Source organism: Triturus cristatus, chromosome 11 (genome assembly GCF_964204655.1).
Source record: "Triturus cristatus chromosome 11, aTriCri1.1, whole genome shotgun sequence".
NCBI classification, from domain to species: domain Eukaryota; kingdom Metazoa; phylum Chordata; class Amphibia; order Caudata; family Salamandridae; genus Triturus; species Triturus cristatus.
The window spans coordinates 820765744-820777952 of NC_140594.1; the positions used below are offsets into that span (position 1 = coordinate 820765744).

The following is a 12209-nucleotide window of genomic DNA, read 5'->3' on the forward strand; positions in this document are numbered from 1 at the left end:
TGGAACCGGTTTCTGGCTATTCAGCCGTCATCAGCCAGGCTAGCTTGAATCCAGTGGCAAAGTGAACAAAGGACCCACGTCTGGCCATGTCTGAACTGGGGAGGCGGATGCGTCACGTTGTAAAGCCCTGCGCCACATGAAACCTGCGTCAGGTTTCATGTGGGCGTTCCGGCGCGGGGGGGGGGGGAGGCGTTCCAGCGGAACGCCTCGGAAAAGTGGCCGAGAAAAATCTACAAGGTTTCACTCCGTCACTTTTCCGACCCCGCTGTGTCAAAACCTTGCGCCTGCTTGTAGCAGGCGTAAGGAGTGACGCAGCATAGCTAGTATAGGGCACCCCCGAGCAGTGCTGGAGTTGCGTCGCGCTTGCAACACAACTCCAGCACTGCATCACGTTTACGACATCAGATGCGTCACGCATCTGTATATTCGTGCGCCATGGTGCGCTGCATTTACAATGCGGCGCATCCATGTTGGCGCAAGAGGTGTCTGCCGTGACGCAAAATAACCGGCGCATCCCTGCTTATATGCAGGGATGCGCCAGTTATTGTAAATCTGCCCCATGGTAGGTTCACAGGTGTGCTGTAAAACACCGAAACATTTTCCACCTGTTTCATTGACCACTTTTTCACAAAATAAGACTACCTGATACCACTTTAAAAACATTTTTTACTGTCTAAATATGTTTTGTATATCTTCAGGGTGAAGTGTCTTAAATAAGATTATTATATAATGATATTGGCACCTGTTTCCTAATTCAATAGAAACAAATGTTGTTTCTTCACTCAATCAGAAATGGACAGGAAGGTCGGTTCCGTGAGTTTCTTCAACGTTTTGGTTCTGGGCATGCGCACGTCTAGATGAGCTGTCACGCCTATGAGGCATGCGCAGTAGAGCCGATTTGCACATTCATTCAGGGAGGTCGTTTTGCTTCCTGTGCCTCCCAAGTCTGACCTAAAATTCAACCCTTAGTGCATCATATTATTGCAATTAGCAGAAAAATGCCAGAGCAGCTGTCAGATGAGGTGAGTGATGTCCCACGGAGGAGTAGCCTTGCAGTGCATGCAATAGTCACTTCATTATGTATAATTGTATTTTGCTGATCAACAGCAGGTTGCTTACCGGTTTAGGACACCATTTCTAAAGTTCTGCCCGTGTACTTGAGACACTTATGTATATCTTTAGTAAGGCAATATGTACGTTGCGTTAAATGTATTGAAGTATCGTAATATACAAGGAGATGGGGAAAGTGTGGGGAACAAACGGGGGAAGTGCGGTCCCCGAAGCTTCGGTCTGTCGTTAAGAGAAATAAAATAAAAGAGCCATTTCGTTACTTTTTTTAAACGGTTCTTTATTGTGTTGTCTTTATGATTTAATCAACATCTTATTTAGCTTACCAGCAGGTCTTATCCTTGCCTCCCTTCTCTTACAAACCTAGGCACCACGCACCCCAAACCCCCTCTCATGTTTACAATCAGCTCCTTATGCCACCTGGCTGAATATTCAGCTGATTAAAATGTGTTCTTTTTTTCACTGGTCACCAGTTTCTTTTTTTAATGCATTGATTTGATTCAGTACGTGGATCAAATGCTTTGAGCCGCGGGGGCGCAGCTAGACCAGACTTTAGGTTTAGGGTGAGGTGGGAGGTTGGTGATGGGGCAATGCTTCCATCAAGTGGAGTGGGAAAAGCATTTCAAGCAATGGGGGCGGAGCCATTTTAATAGCTCATTAGGATAAAGAAGTGACAAACTGTACAGTTTGAACATATTGTACAAATCCAATCTGATTGAGATTTTGGAGTTCCAGATTGTTGATGGGGGCGTTTGATTAGTTTGCTAAATATGAATATTTCGATTGATGGCATGTTTATTTTTCTATGGTTAGATATCAATCATTATTTGATCACTTGAAGCCTTGTCCAAATGAGTACGATTCAAAGTCAGATTGGTTTCCAAAATAACGTATGATTTGTGTATGATTTGCATACAGTAACATGCGAGACTGAATAAGGAGATTAGTTCTTGTAGACAGCTAAGGTAAATGTTTAACAGGGAGTTTGGCTATTAGGTTCATTAGCTGTAAATTAATGGATTTGACGTGATGGGAGAAAGTAAGTGGAATGTCTGTTTGATAGAAAAGATGCAATCTGATTCAGATCTGCTCCCCTAATTCAAATTAGGTCTCGCCTAGCGTTGTAGTACATGCATTGCTCGCTCTGCGAGGCATGCTGTATTAGGGTATTTTTTAAAAGTGGTATAGAAGCCCCGCCCATATTTTTCATTGGCTGGCGTCATATCCATGGTAAACGCTGGCTTCCGATTGATAATGAGGCTTCTTAGTCCCTCCTTGTTACCGCCCTGTCTCCTTTTGGGACCGCCCATCAGGACTGGATCTTTTACTTGTGGCGTTATACTGTCTCCTTCCCTTAGTTGGTTAGGCACTTATTTTTTTCAGCCGGCTTCGCAAATGGTGGCCGCGTGTATATTTTTTGCATCCGGCTTTCACTTTAACAATAGCTGCCGCCCCACCCCACGAGTGCTGTGTGGGGCAGCAGCTATTGTTAAAGTGAAAGCGCGATGCATATATAAACAAGCAGGCTGCCTTTGCGCATTGGGGACAGCTTGTTTTGTATTTGCAGCACGCTATGCGCGCTTTCACTTTTACAATGGGGCCAGACCCACCATTAGCGGGACGGGCACTGCAGTTTGTCCAAAATGTTTTTATTTTAAACATTAAATAATGGCGGCCACGCGTCTTGTGCGCAGCTCGCCCAACTCATTATCTTTAATTATAGCGGCTCGTGCGCTCCCGCCCCTCCACGGCACAGCACTCTGTTTTGTCCCGAGTGTTATAAAATTTTTTTTTTTTTTAAAAAGCCCCTTTGGAAGACGGCCGCCTTGTTTTTGGTAGGCCTAGGGAGTTGATGCCAAGGCTCAAACCCGATTCCCCAGCTCCATCGTCGGCAGCTTTAGCCATAAGGTTATATCCGCTCCCTATTGCATTACAAATATTTTTTTTACCAGCATTCACTTTCCGATTGCTACTTGCGTATGGTATAGAGTCGTAACAGTAACACTCCCACCCAGCAGTAGCATTTTGCATGCCTTTCATCAGAAACATTTTTTTTAAAAGAAAGCAGAGAACGCCATTCATAGCCATTTGACCTATCACCAAGATCAGCTTCTTCGGGATTGACGGCATCAATAGCAGTGTTATACCAGATCCATGTTACAACCCAGAAGCATAAGAAGCACACTGCAGGGGGTTTTGGGTTGTGGAGTGAGATCCTTTCATAAGCAAGTTTGGGAGGAAATATGTTCCAACGCAGCCTGGGGGTTTTCCTCAGTACCCAAGACAGTAAGTGTAATTTCTTTGCAGGAGCAAACCGCCACATACTGTAGCAGCCCACGGGGGAAGTCCCACATCGCCACTATGGCTAGGACATCCCTGGGTCTCTATTTTGTTTTCTGGAAGGACGCCTCCCCTGTTAATAGCAGGCAGATATTGCTAATTGTTTTACACTGTTGCTATCACAATCGCCATTAACAGCATGAAACAACATCCAGCATTGAAACCGGACCTGTGGCGTTTGCCTAGTGGCGGTTCACAGGACACCTGTTTCAAGGAATGAATGCCTTGACTCTTCCGCTTCCCCTGAGCCTGGACTTAGTGGCACTGGGGTAACGTTTACAGCCCCCACGGGCTGGTAGAGATGCTTATCTCGTGTTCCTCAATCTGTTGAAGGGTTACATTATGGAAGCTGTGTTCCTGTTCTTGGAATGTTTGTGTATTTATGACAAGGATGTAGCGTAACGGCCAGAGTTGCCGACTAGGGAGCTGGGGAACCAGGTTCAAGTCTCGGCGTTGGCTCGGCATCCTTTGATTCTGGCCGAATCACTTAGGGCCTCATTTATGAAAAGTGACGCATCGCTGCGAGAAAACAGAGATGTGTCACTTTTCATTGCGCCCTCCTTGCGACACCAATGATTCGTCATATTTACAGTGTGACGCATCATGTCACAAGGAGTTACAGATGCGTCAGTATTTCTGATGTATCTGTAGGTGCAAAAATGATGCATTGCTGGAGTGTGTCACAAAAGTGACGCAACTCCAGCAATGGGTCATTACACATGGGCAAGTCCCATGTGAAATGTGCCTGCATCAGTCTTACGCCTGCCTCAGGCGTAAGATATTGACGCATTTGCGTTCTAGAAGTGGCGCAGTGAAATCTTATAGCTTTCACTGCGTCACTTCTACGACCCTTTCTTGCGTCGGAACACCCCCCTGCATACATTATTCCTGGCGCAGGTATAATGTGGCGCAGGGGTTTACAAAGTGATGCATCTAGGTAGATGCGTCACTTTGTAAATATGGTGCAACAAGGCACACTTTTTACGCCGCGGGTGCATCACAAAAAGTGATGCACCGGCGGCATAAAAGTGACGCAAGGGCTCGTAAATAAGCCCCTTAATCTCACCGTGCCTAACAAAAATGAATGCGTCCTCCAGTAAGGTAACTGGTGCTCATGTAAAGGGCTCCAATACCTTCGGGTTGAGTTCGCGCTATATAAATCTACAACAAAGAGAGGTAAGGTGCCTAGATGTAATGACTGGTCATTCCACACAATACTTTCCACAGGTCTCACACCTCATGTGCACGAGGTTCCCTCTACACCTCCAAGCAACCTACTTTCGTGTATCACCACGTCTTGTGGGCCGTCACAATGAAAGGGGCACTGCGTGATTGGGTTTTTGTGTTTATTTATGCAGTGTCTTACCGTTGTTGTTGAAACTTTGTCAAGTCTGAATGAAGCAAACAGAGAAAGGCCTGCAATCAGGAACATAGAATTTGTTTTCTGTATTTATTTTCTAATTAAAGGGTGTAAACTGCATATGTTCTTAATAGGACACGCAGATTATAGGCGAGTTTGAACAGATGACTGCGGCTCATCTGGCCCTGCTTCTGCCACGTGTTATGTGTCTATGCAGCGAGGACTGTGCTAAGTCGCCAGACCCTTCTCATGACCTGGGATCCCTGCATGTCCACAGTCCACTGGATATGATGCCACGGGGTCCAAGCTCATACATCATTTCACTGACCTTTCCTTTTCTCCCGCTGTAGCCTTATTTATGTATTCATTATATGTGATGCAGCTCAGCCGGCAGGCTTTAAAAAGACTAGAACAATTATCATGTTCGATGTGCTGCTGTAAAACCTCCTCCTGTGTAATGCTTCTCAGATACAAAGTCTGAGAGCCGAGCTAGGGTGGGCAGGGGCTGGTGAAAGAACCAGTTACTCACCTGTAATGCATTTTTTAAATCTACTCTGGGATTCCGATTAGGCCTAGAGGCCAGAGACTATGGGGTTATAGTAGAAGTTATATTTTCAGAGAAAAATTGGCAAATGCATGGAACTGTGTCTTAGTGGAAGTGGTGGAATGAAATGACAACAATGTAAATTATACTGCGACGAGCACGGGGAAGCAGTGGTTCTGAGAAAATTATATGAAGCAATAGTTCAAGTAAGCAATGTTAAACGCCCACCGCTGACATCTGAAGTGATCTGTGAATCATACGTTCGAATCCATGTCGTAATCTTGCATCCTACCGAGGTCGGAAAGGGTTCTATTTTTAAACTAAGTACAACACCTCTTTTTTACAGCCATAGAAACCACAGAGAAGCTGTGTTGAAACAAGTTATGAACTTCATTACCGAACCCTTAGTTAAATAACACTTTTGTTACCAGCACCTATAGGTCCAGAGCATTTCCTTTTTCCTCATACCTAGCCTTCTTGATATAAGGATTCCCCTACGCCAATTACACACTCCTCCCATAGTAAAGTGCAACAATTATGTTCTAGTTGGTAAGCTTGGGCTAAATATATCAGCGTGCAAGACAGGCATACCGAGAGAGGCCTGGCCTAGCAATGGAGCGAGATGAGGTATGCCCTGGGCATATCAAAGGTATCATCTATTGAAGAACAGTTATGTATTTTCAGGGACTGTACTAATGGTACGCTCCTGGACAAAACTTAGCACCAAAATAATGACAGCTGCTTGGTGCATAAATAAATATGTTGAAACGTGTGTGGGGGGGGGGGGGGGGCGATGAGCGGGCATCCCTGTACCTTTGGATTTAGCCGTCTGCCAGAACCAAACCCACAGCAGCCTCACGATTTCATGACAACGGGTTTCTGACACCTATCTTTGACAGGAGGTCTGGGAAGGGTAGAGTAACAAGCATTGAAAATGCAATAGGTCTCGCCTTTTATTAAGTTAAAGCCATTTGCTTTGCTAGTGGTATTTTATAGCAAAGCTAATGGCTTTAACTTAATGAAAGGTGAGACCTATTGCATTTTCAATACTTGTTTAGAGCAGACAACAGTTCCTTTGACAATGCCAATAGGCCCTTTGCTTGCCACTCATTTCACCTGCATTGCACCACATTTGGTGGGCAACTGCATTTAAAGCCAGGTATATGGTATATGTTATGTTATAAGATTTATAGACCGCATAGCTGCCCCAACAACGGAGCTTCCCAGCGCCACCCTGTGGAAAGATTACCAACTGCGACAGTGACCTAAGGAAAAGATTACAGAGGGAAGCCTAGTAAGAGAAAAGTCACATTTTCGGAGTTTTTATGAAGGACAGTGGTTCTGGATGTTTCTGATAGACTGAGGGAGCGCATTCCAGAGGACTGTGGCTTTTGCATGAAACAAACGGCCACATGCTCTTCCTCTCTTAACCCGGGGGACAGAGGCCAGATTAAGGGCGGTTGAACGCAGGGAGTGTAAAGCTTGATAGGAAGATAGCGGAAGATAGGATGGGAGACCCCCGGGAATGTAAGATTTTATGGGCGGTACACAAGATCTTAAGGTGAACAGGCTTCTCCACAGGGAGTCAATGCAGTTTGCGATCATTATTTGAATGGTGCAGCGGCACCAGGCCAAAAAGTTATCAGAACTCCTATAAACACCTAATATTGCTATATTTTACAACTAAACAGGAAGTCAGAAGTGCAGTTACCTAGCAAGCCCTAGGGTCATGATTTCAATAGTGCAGCAGGTGCAGTGACACAGAGGGCCAAAAGGTCCAGGCACCCCACTAAACACCGAGTATTGCTATATTTTAGAACTAAACAGGCAGTCAAAAGTGCAGTCACCGTGCAGTGAAAAGGGACTTGATTTGAATGGTGCAGCAGGTGCAGTGGCACCGGGGCAAAAAGCTCTGGCAACCCCACAAATCCCAGATTATTGTTAATGTTACTTCTAAATAATACAGCCAGAAGGGCATTCATGTATGGGGTAAAAGGGTCATGATTTGGATGGTGCAGTGGCACAGGGCCAAAAATTGTAGGGGCCCCACTAAACACAAAATATTGCTAAACTTTACTACTAAAGAGGCAGTGCAATTATTTAGCAGACAATAGGGCCAAGATTTCAATGGTGCTGCAGGTGCAGTGGCACCGGGGCCAAATGTTATCAGAAGTCCTCAAAACATAAAATATTGCTATATTTAACCACTAAATAAGCAGTACAAGTGTAGTTACCTTGCAGTCACTAGGGTCATGATTTCAATGGTGCAGCAGGTGCAGTGACACCGGGGCTCAAAGTTTAGGAACCCCTGTAAACACCAAATATTGCATTATTTTACTACTAAACAGGCAGTCACAAATGCAGTTATCTTGTAGGCACTAGAGGTATGATTTGAATGGTGCACCAGGTGCAGTGGCACCAGGCCCAAAAGTTGTCAGAACTCCTCTGAACACATAATATTGCTATTACATCAATTAATTCTAATATTTCCCTGTTTCATTTCATTTTTCAAAATGTTGCTATTACTTACCTGCGCTATACCACTAGTCACAGCACAATATATTGATTTTTTGGACACAAACAAGCCATAACGCTTTAACAGACTTTCTGTCACTTATCTTGTACAACTACTCAGCAAGCTACAACAAAGAACAGCTCATCATTAATCACATAGGCGAAACCTAATGCATTTACCAATGCTTGTTAGATCTGGCTGTGGCAATTCTGATAGTGAAACCGACTATAGCCATTATTTGGAAGCCATCACAGGCCCAGACATTTGTAAATGGCGGTCAGAACTTTACAAGTGGGCACTGTCCGAGGAGGGTACGATATGCAGCTTATGCTTCCACCAGAGAAAATCGGTGGAATTGCTGGACTGGGACATTTTCTTACTCCAGATCGGCCCATAATCAGACTACAAACCATCATGATCTGGGATGGAGTCCTTCCCTTGATCTTGAACAATAACCCAAGCATGCACACGCAGCCACACCTATGTCTCTGATTGAATAAATATTGCAACAAACTAGGGATCTCGTACCCTGTTTATCTCTATATGTTATTAATGGCAAATGATATGTGTAACCATATACAGCACTGTATGTCACTCACACATGTTAATTTATTGGATATGTTCATTGGTTCACCTGACATTCTAAAGTCTATATACTGACTACATGTATTGTGTACTTCATGGGAACGTTGTATTCTGAAAATAATAAAATATAGTTGGAAAAAGCACAGCAAACAGTAACATGGATGGTTGGTGGCCTCACCTGAAGCACTAGGAGGTGCTGACAAAAAGAGAGGATTTTTTTTGCTTGTCAGCATAAAACTTGTTTTGCGCTGGAAAGTTGCCTGAAAGTATCACAAAGCTTGACCGAAGAGTTTTTTTTGCATTACTCTGAGTCAAGGGGGCGTTTGCATTTTGAAAAGGCTTGATCATATTTTACATTACATGTGTTGTATGGTTTACATAGCAAATATTTTCAGGTCTCGGCTCGTGCAAGGGCTCTAAGATCCAAGCCGGACCCTTGTCTCAGCCCCGGCTCGGCTCTCCTTGTGTTTTTTTGGCTTGCCTCCTTCTATATGCCTCGAATAATAAAACATTAGAATTCAAACTATGCTGCCTAGTCTTCAATAATTGAAGGGTAACTATGAGAGGGCTGTTTATGGTACCTCCAAACCACAATATTTCCGTGCCCTCCCGGGCTTAATCGGTCTTTATCGGTTCCTTAATCCCCAAAACACCACTGGCAGAACTGCACACCTTGCATCGTAGAGGATGTAATTGCACTGAGATCTTACAACATATGTACGAATGCACCAGGACAAAAACTGAGCAAACAATCTGATGCCCTTTCAATTCTTTTTAAATAATGCACAATAAATACAGCTGGATCACATTTAAAAACAAGCATTGAAAATGCAATAGGTCTCTCCATTAACTAAGTCAAAGCCATTTGCTTTGCTAATGGTATTGTATAGCAAAGAAATGGCTTTAACTTAATAAAAGGCGAGACCTATTGCATTTTTAATGCTTGTTATTGGATTGTAAGCACCATGGCCAGCGCAGGTCCTTGATGACTCTTGGCCTGTCAAGGGTTGCTCTTTGCACTTTGGCTACTGTCACGTTAACTTTCCTACACGAACAGATGCGGGCCGCAGTTAATTAAATGTTACAAAGAGAAGGCCCCAGCGTGCCCGGCTGCCGTTTTATAGCAGAAGCAAAAAACAAACCGAGGCGGAAGCGGGGGGCGGGTGGCTCTGGAGAGATTCCTAGTCATTTTCTCTTCCAGTATGAGGGGAGGCGAGGGATGGGGGTTCAGCTCCCGTTCCCTGGTGCTAGAGGTGGAAGCCCCCCCCCCTCTCTCCGGAGCACTTCTCCTTGCCCCCCCCCCCTGCGGACGCCCATGCTTTTACGGACGCCTTTTGTCCGTAATTCTGGGCCTTGCAGGGAACAGAGCTGTTCCCTGCCAGAGGCCTCAACTCCCTGATGGGGCACCCCGCACTCCTGCTGGTTGCCTCTCCCGCCCATTGTCATTCTGTCTGTGGCTGGTTATCACATATAGAATGACCAGTTTGAGCTGCTAAAGCATACATCCCACCCTGAACCTCTAAAGCGCCTTAGCTTAAAATCACTGAGGAGCCCAGCGGAAGTTAAAGTTCAAAGTTGAAGCTTAAATATGACACGAATGGTAGGAGAAGCAGAAGAGCACTGCGGGGTTAAAATAAGTCTCCTCTTGCAGTTGGGGCGCACAGTGGGGGTACCCTGGGGAGTTTCGGTCCTGGAAAAAATGCAAGTAAGGGATCCGTGCAGTTAAAAGCATAATCTCGCCCTTCTCTCATAAGAAGACGCGTAACAAATGTACCTGCTTGTGTTCGATAAATTCTGAGGTCTTGTTAGTCTCCATTGCCATTTCATTTTGTAGTGTGAAAGGAACGGACGATGCTTTATCTCGCTATGAAACTGTTAGAGATATGTAAATCAATCTGTTGTTTTAATTGTCTGTAATGAAAGAGAGAGATAGAGAAATCCTTGTGCATGTCTGTCTGTATACAAGAATAAACACAAACAGCTGTAATAAAAATACAAGGGCATTTAGAAAAATACCAGACTGACTGCAGGCAGCAGTAGAAAAGATTTGATTGTGCCAGTAAAGGTGAGCAGTAGGGGAAGTGAAAGAACAGTAGTGTGCGCTGCCCTAGGGGTTCCCACCCTTCACACCACCAATTATGAAAGATCAGTAAAAGGAGGGATTGATGAGTGAAAGGGTGGATGATGGGCGAGTGAATGGGTGGATGGATGAGAGAAATGATAGATGGACGGATTGATGAATTAATAAGTGAAAGGGTGAATGAATGGAGGGATGGATGACTGAATGGATGGATGGGTGGAAGAGTGGATAGATGAGTGAAAGGGTGGCTGGGTGAAAAGGTAAATGGTTGGATGGATGAGTGAATGGAATTCATGAGTAGAAGAGTGGGTGGATGAGTGAGAGGATGGATTGGGTGAAAGGGTGGATGGATGATGGATGAGTAAAAGGATGGATTGGTTGAAAGGGTGGATGGTTAATGGATGGATAAGTGAAAGGATGTCTGGATGGGTGAAAGGGTAAGTGGTTGGATGGAGGAGTGGATGGATGGGTGGAAGAGTGGATGGATGAGTGAAAGGATGGTTTGGGGAAAGGGTAAATGATTGGATGGATGAGTGAATGGATGGATTGGTGGAAAAGTGGATGGATGAGTGAAAGGATGGATTGGGTGAAAGGGTGGATGGATGATGGATGGATTGGGTGAAAGGGTGGAGGGAGGGATGGAAGAGTGAAATGATGGATGGAAGAATAGACGTTGGATATGTTTGCAAATGGTTGAAAAGGTTTGGATATGGATTGTGACACAGATGGAAGGCCAGAATGAATGGTGAAAGACTGAATGGTGGATGAAAAAATTATTAGATAACAGAAAGTACATTTGAAATGGTGGATGTCAGGGGTTTGATGGAATGATGAATGGCTAGATCCTTGGACAAGAGAGCTCTTCTGGGGAGGGTTGTGAAGACTTAATTTGCTTTCTTGGTGCCATAAGAGCTTTAGTTCAAAGTGGGAGGTATTTCAATTTTCTGGCTACTCCCTTGCCTATGAATACTTTTCTGTATTTGCTGTGTGCTTATGTGTGGGATCCATACATCATGCATACAACATTTTGAGTGACACCCAACTGCCACTTGAATGTTAGACTAGTAATTGTAAATGTTTGCATGCTTTGTTTTAGGTGTAAGGTTTTAGGGAGAGACACATAGTGCCATGAGCTGCGCTTGAGATGTATATTGTGTTTGTAACAATAGGCAAGGTGTCAAAATAAACTATGTGTATTGACAGTGCCTTCTTTAAGAAAGCTGCAGGGACAAGCACCTTTGTGACTTCCGTCAGCTATTGCAACTCTCTGCGAAGCCCCCATAAGCAAAGTCAGATTCCATATTTTAAGTTCCACTTGCTGAAACACCCATAATGCGTTCCCTATAGTGGGTTCATCACAGCAATCCTCCCTTTAGTTCACCTATGCTTGCCGCGTTACATCTCACAATGGCACTCAGATATGAGATGCTAGTAACAAAGTCTATCCGAGCAGATCTTCCTGAGCACTTCTCTCACCATACATGTCTGTTCATGACCATGAGTTGTAAACAAAATATCAGACTGGACAACACAGTGCAGTAACCATATAAATAGATTATTATCATATGAAATACCTCAAAAAGACCTGCACAGTTGCTCAAAGCTGTATGCATACCAAAAAACCGTGAAGTGCACGATTGTCCCAACCTAATATAAACTTATTTTGAATGGTACTTAAGTGGTGATCTATTTACTTACTTTTATACTATCGCGCAAC

At 44.3% G+C, this 12209-nt stretch overlaps 1 protein-coding gene across 2 annotated transcripts in view; it reads left to right on the top strand.

Moving 5' to 3' along the window:
• Positions 1-871: 871 nt before the first annotated feature.
• Positions 872-12209, top strand: part of LOC146785485 (uncharacterized) — a 148800-nt gene continuing 137462 nt past the window's right edge. For both annotated transcript variants that reach the window (XM_085634565.1, XM_085634566.1), the window contains exon 1: positions 872-1022. In XM_085634565.1, the coding sequence (XP_085490691.1) occupies positions 999-1022 (24 nt within the window). In that variant the 5' untranslated portion in view covers positions 872-998. The remainder of the gene's footprint in view (positions 1023-12209) is intronic.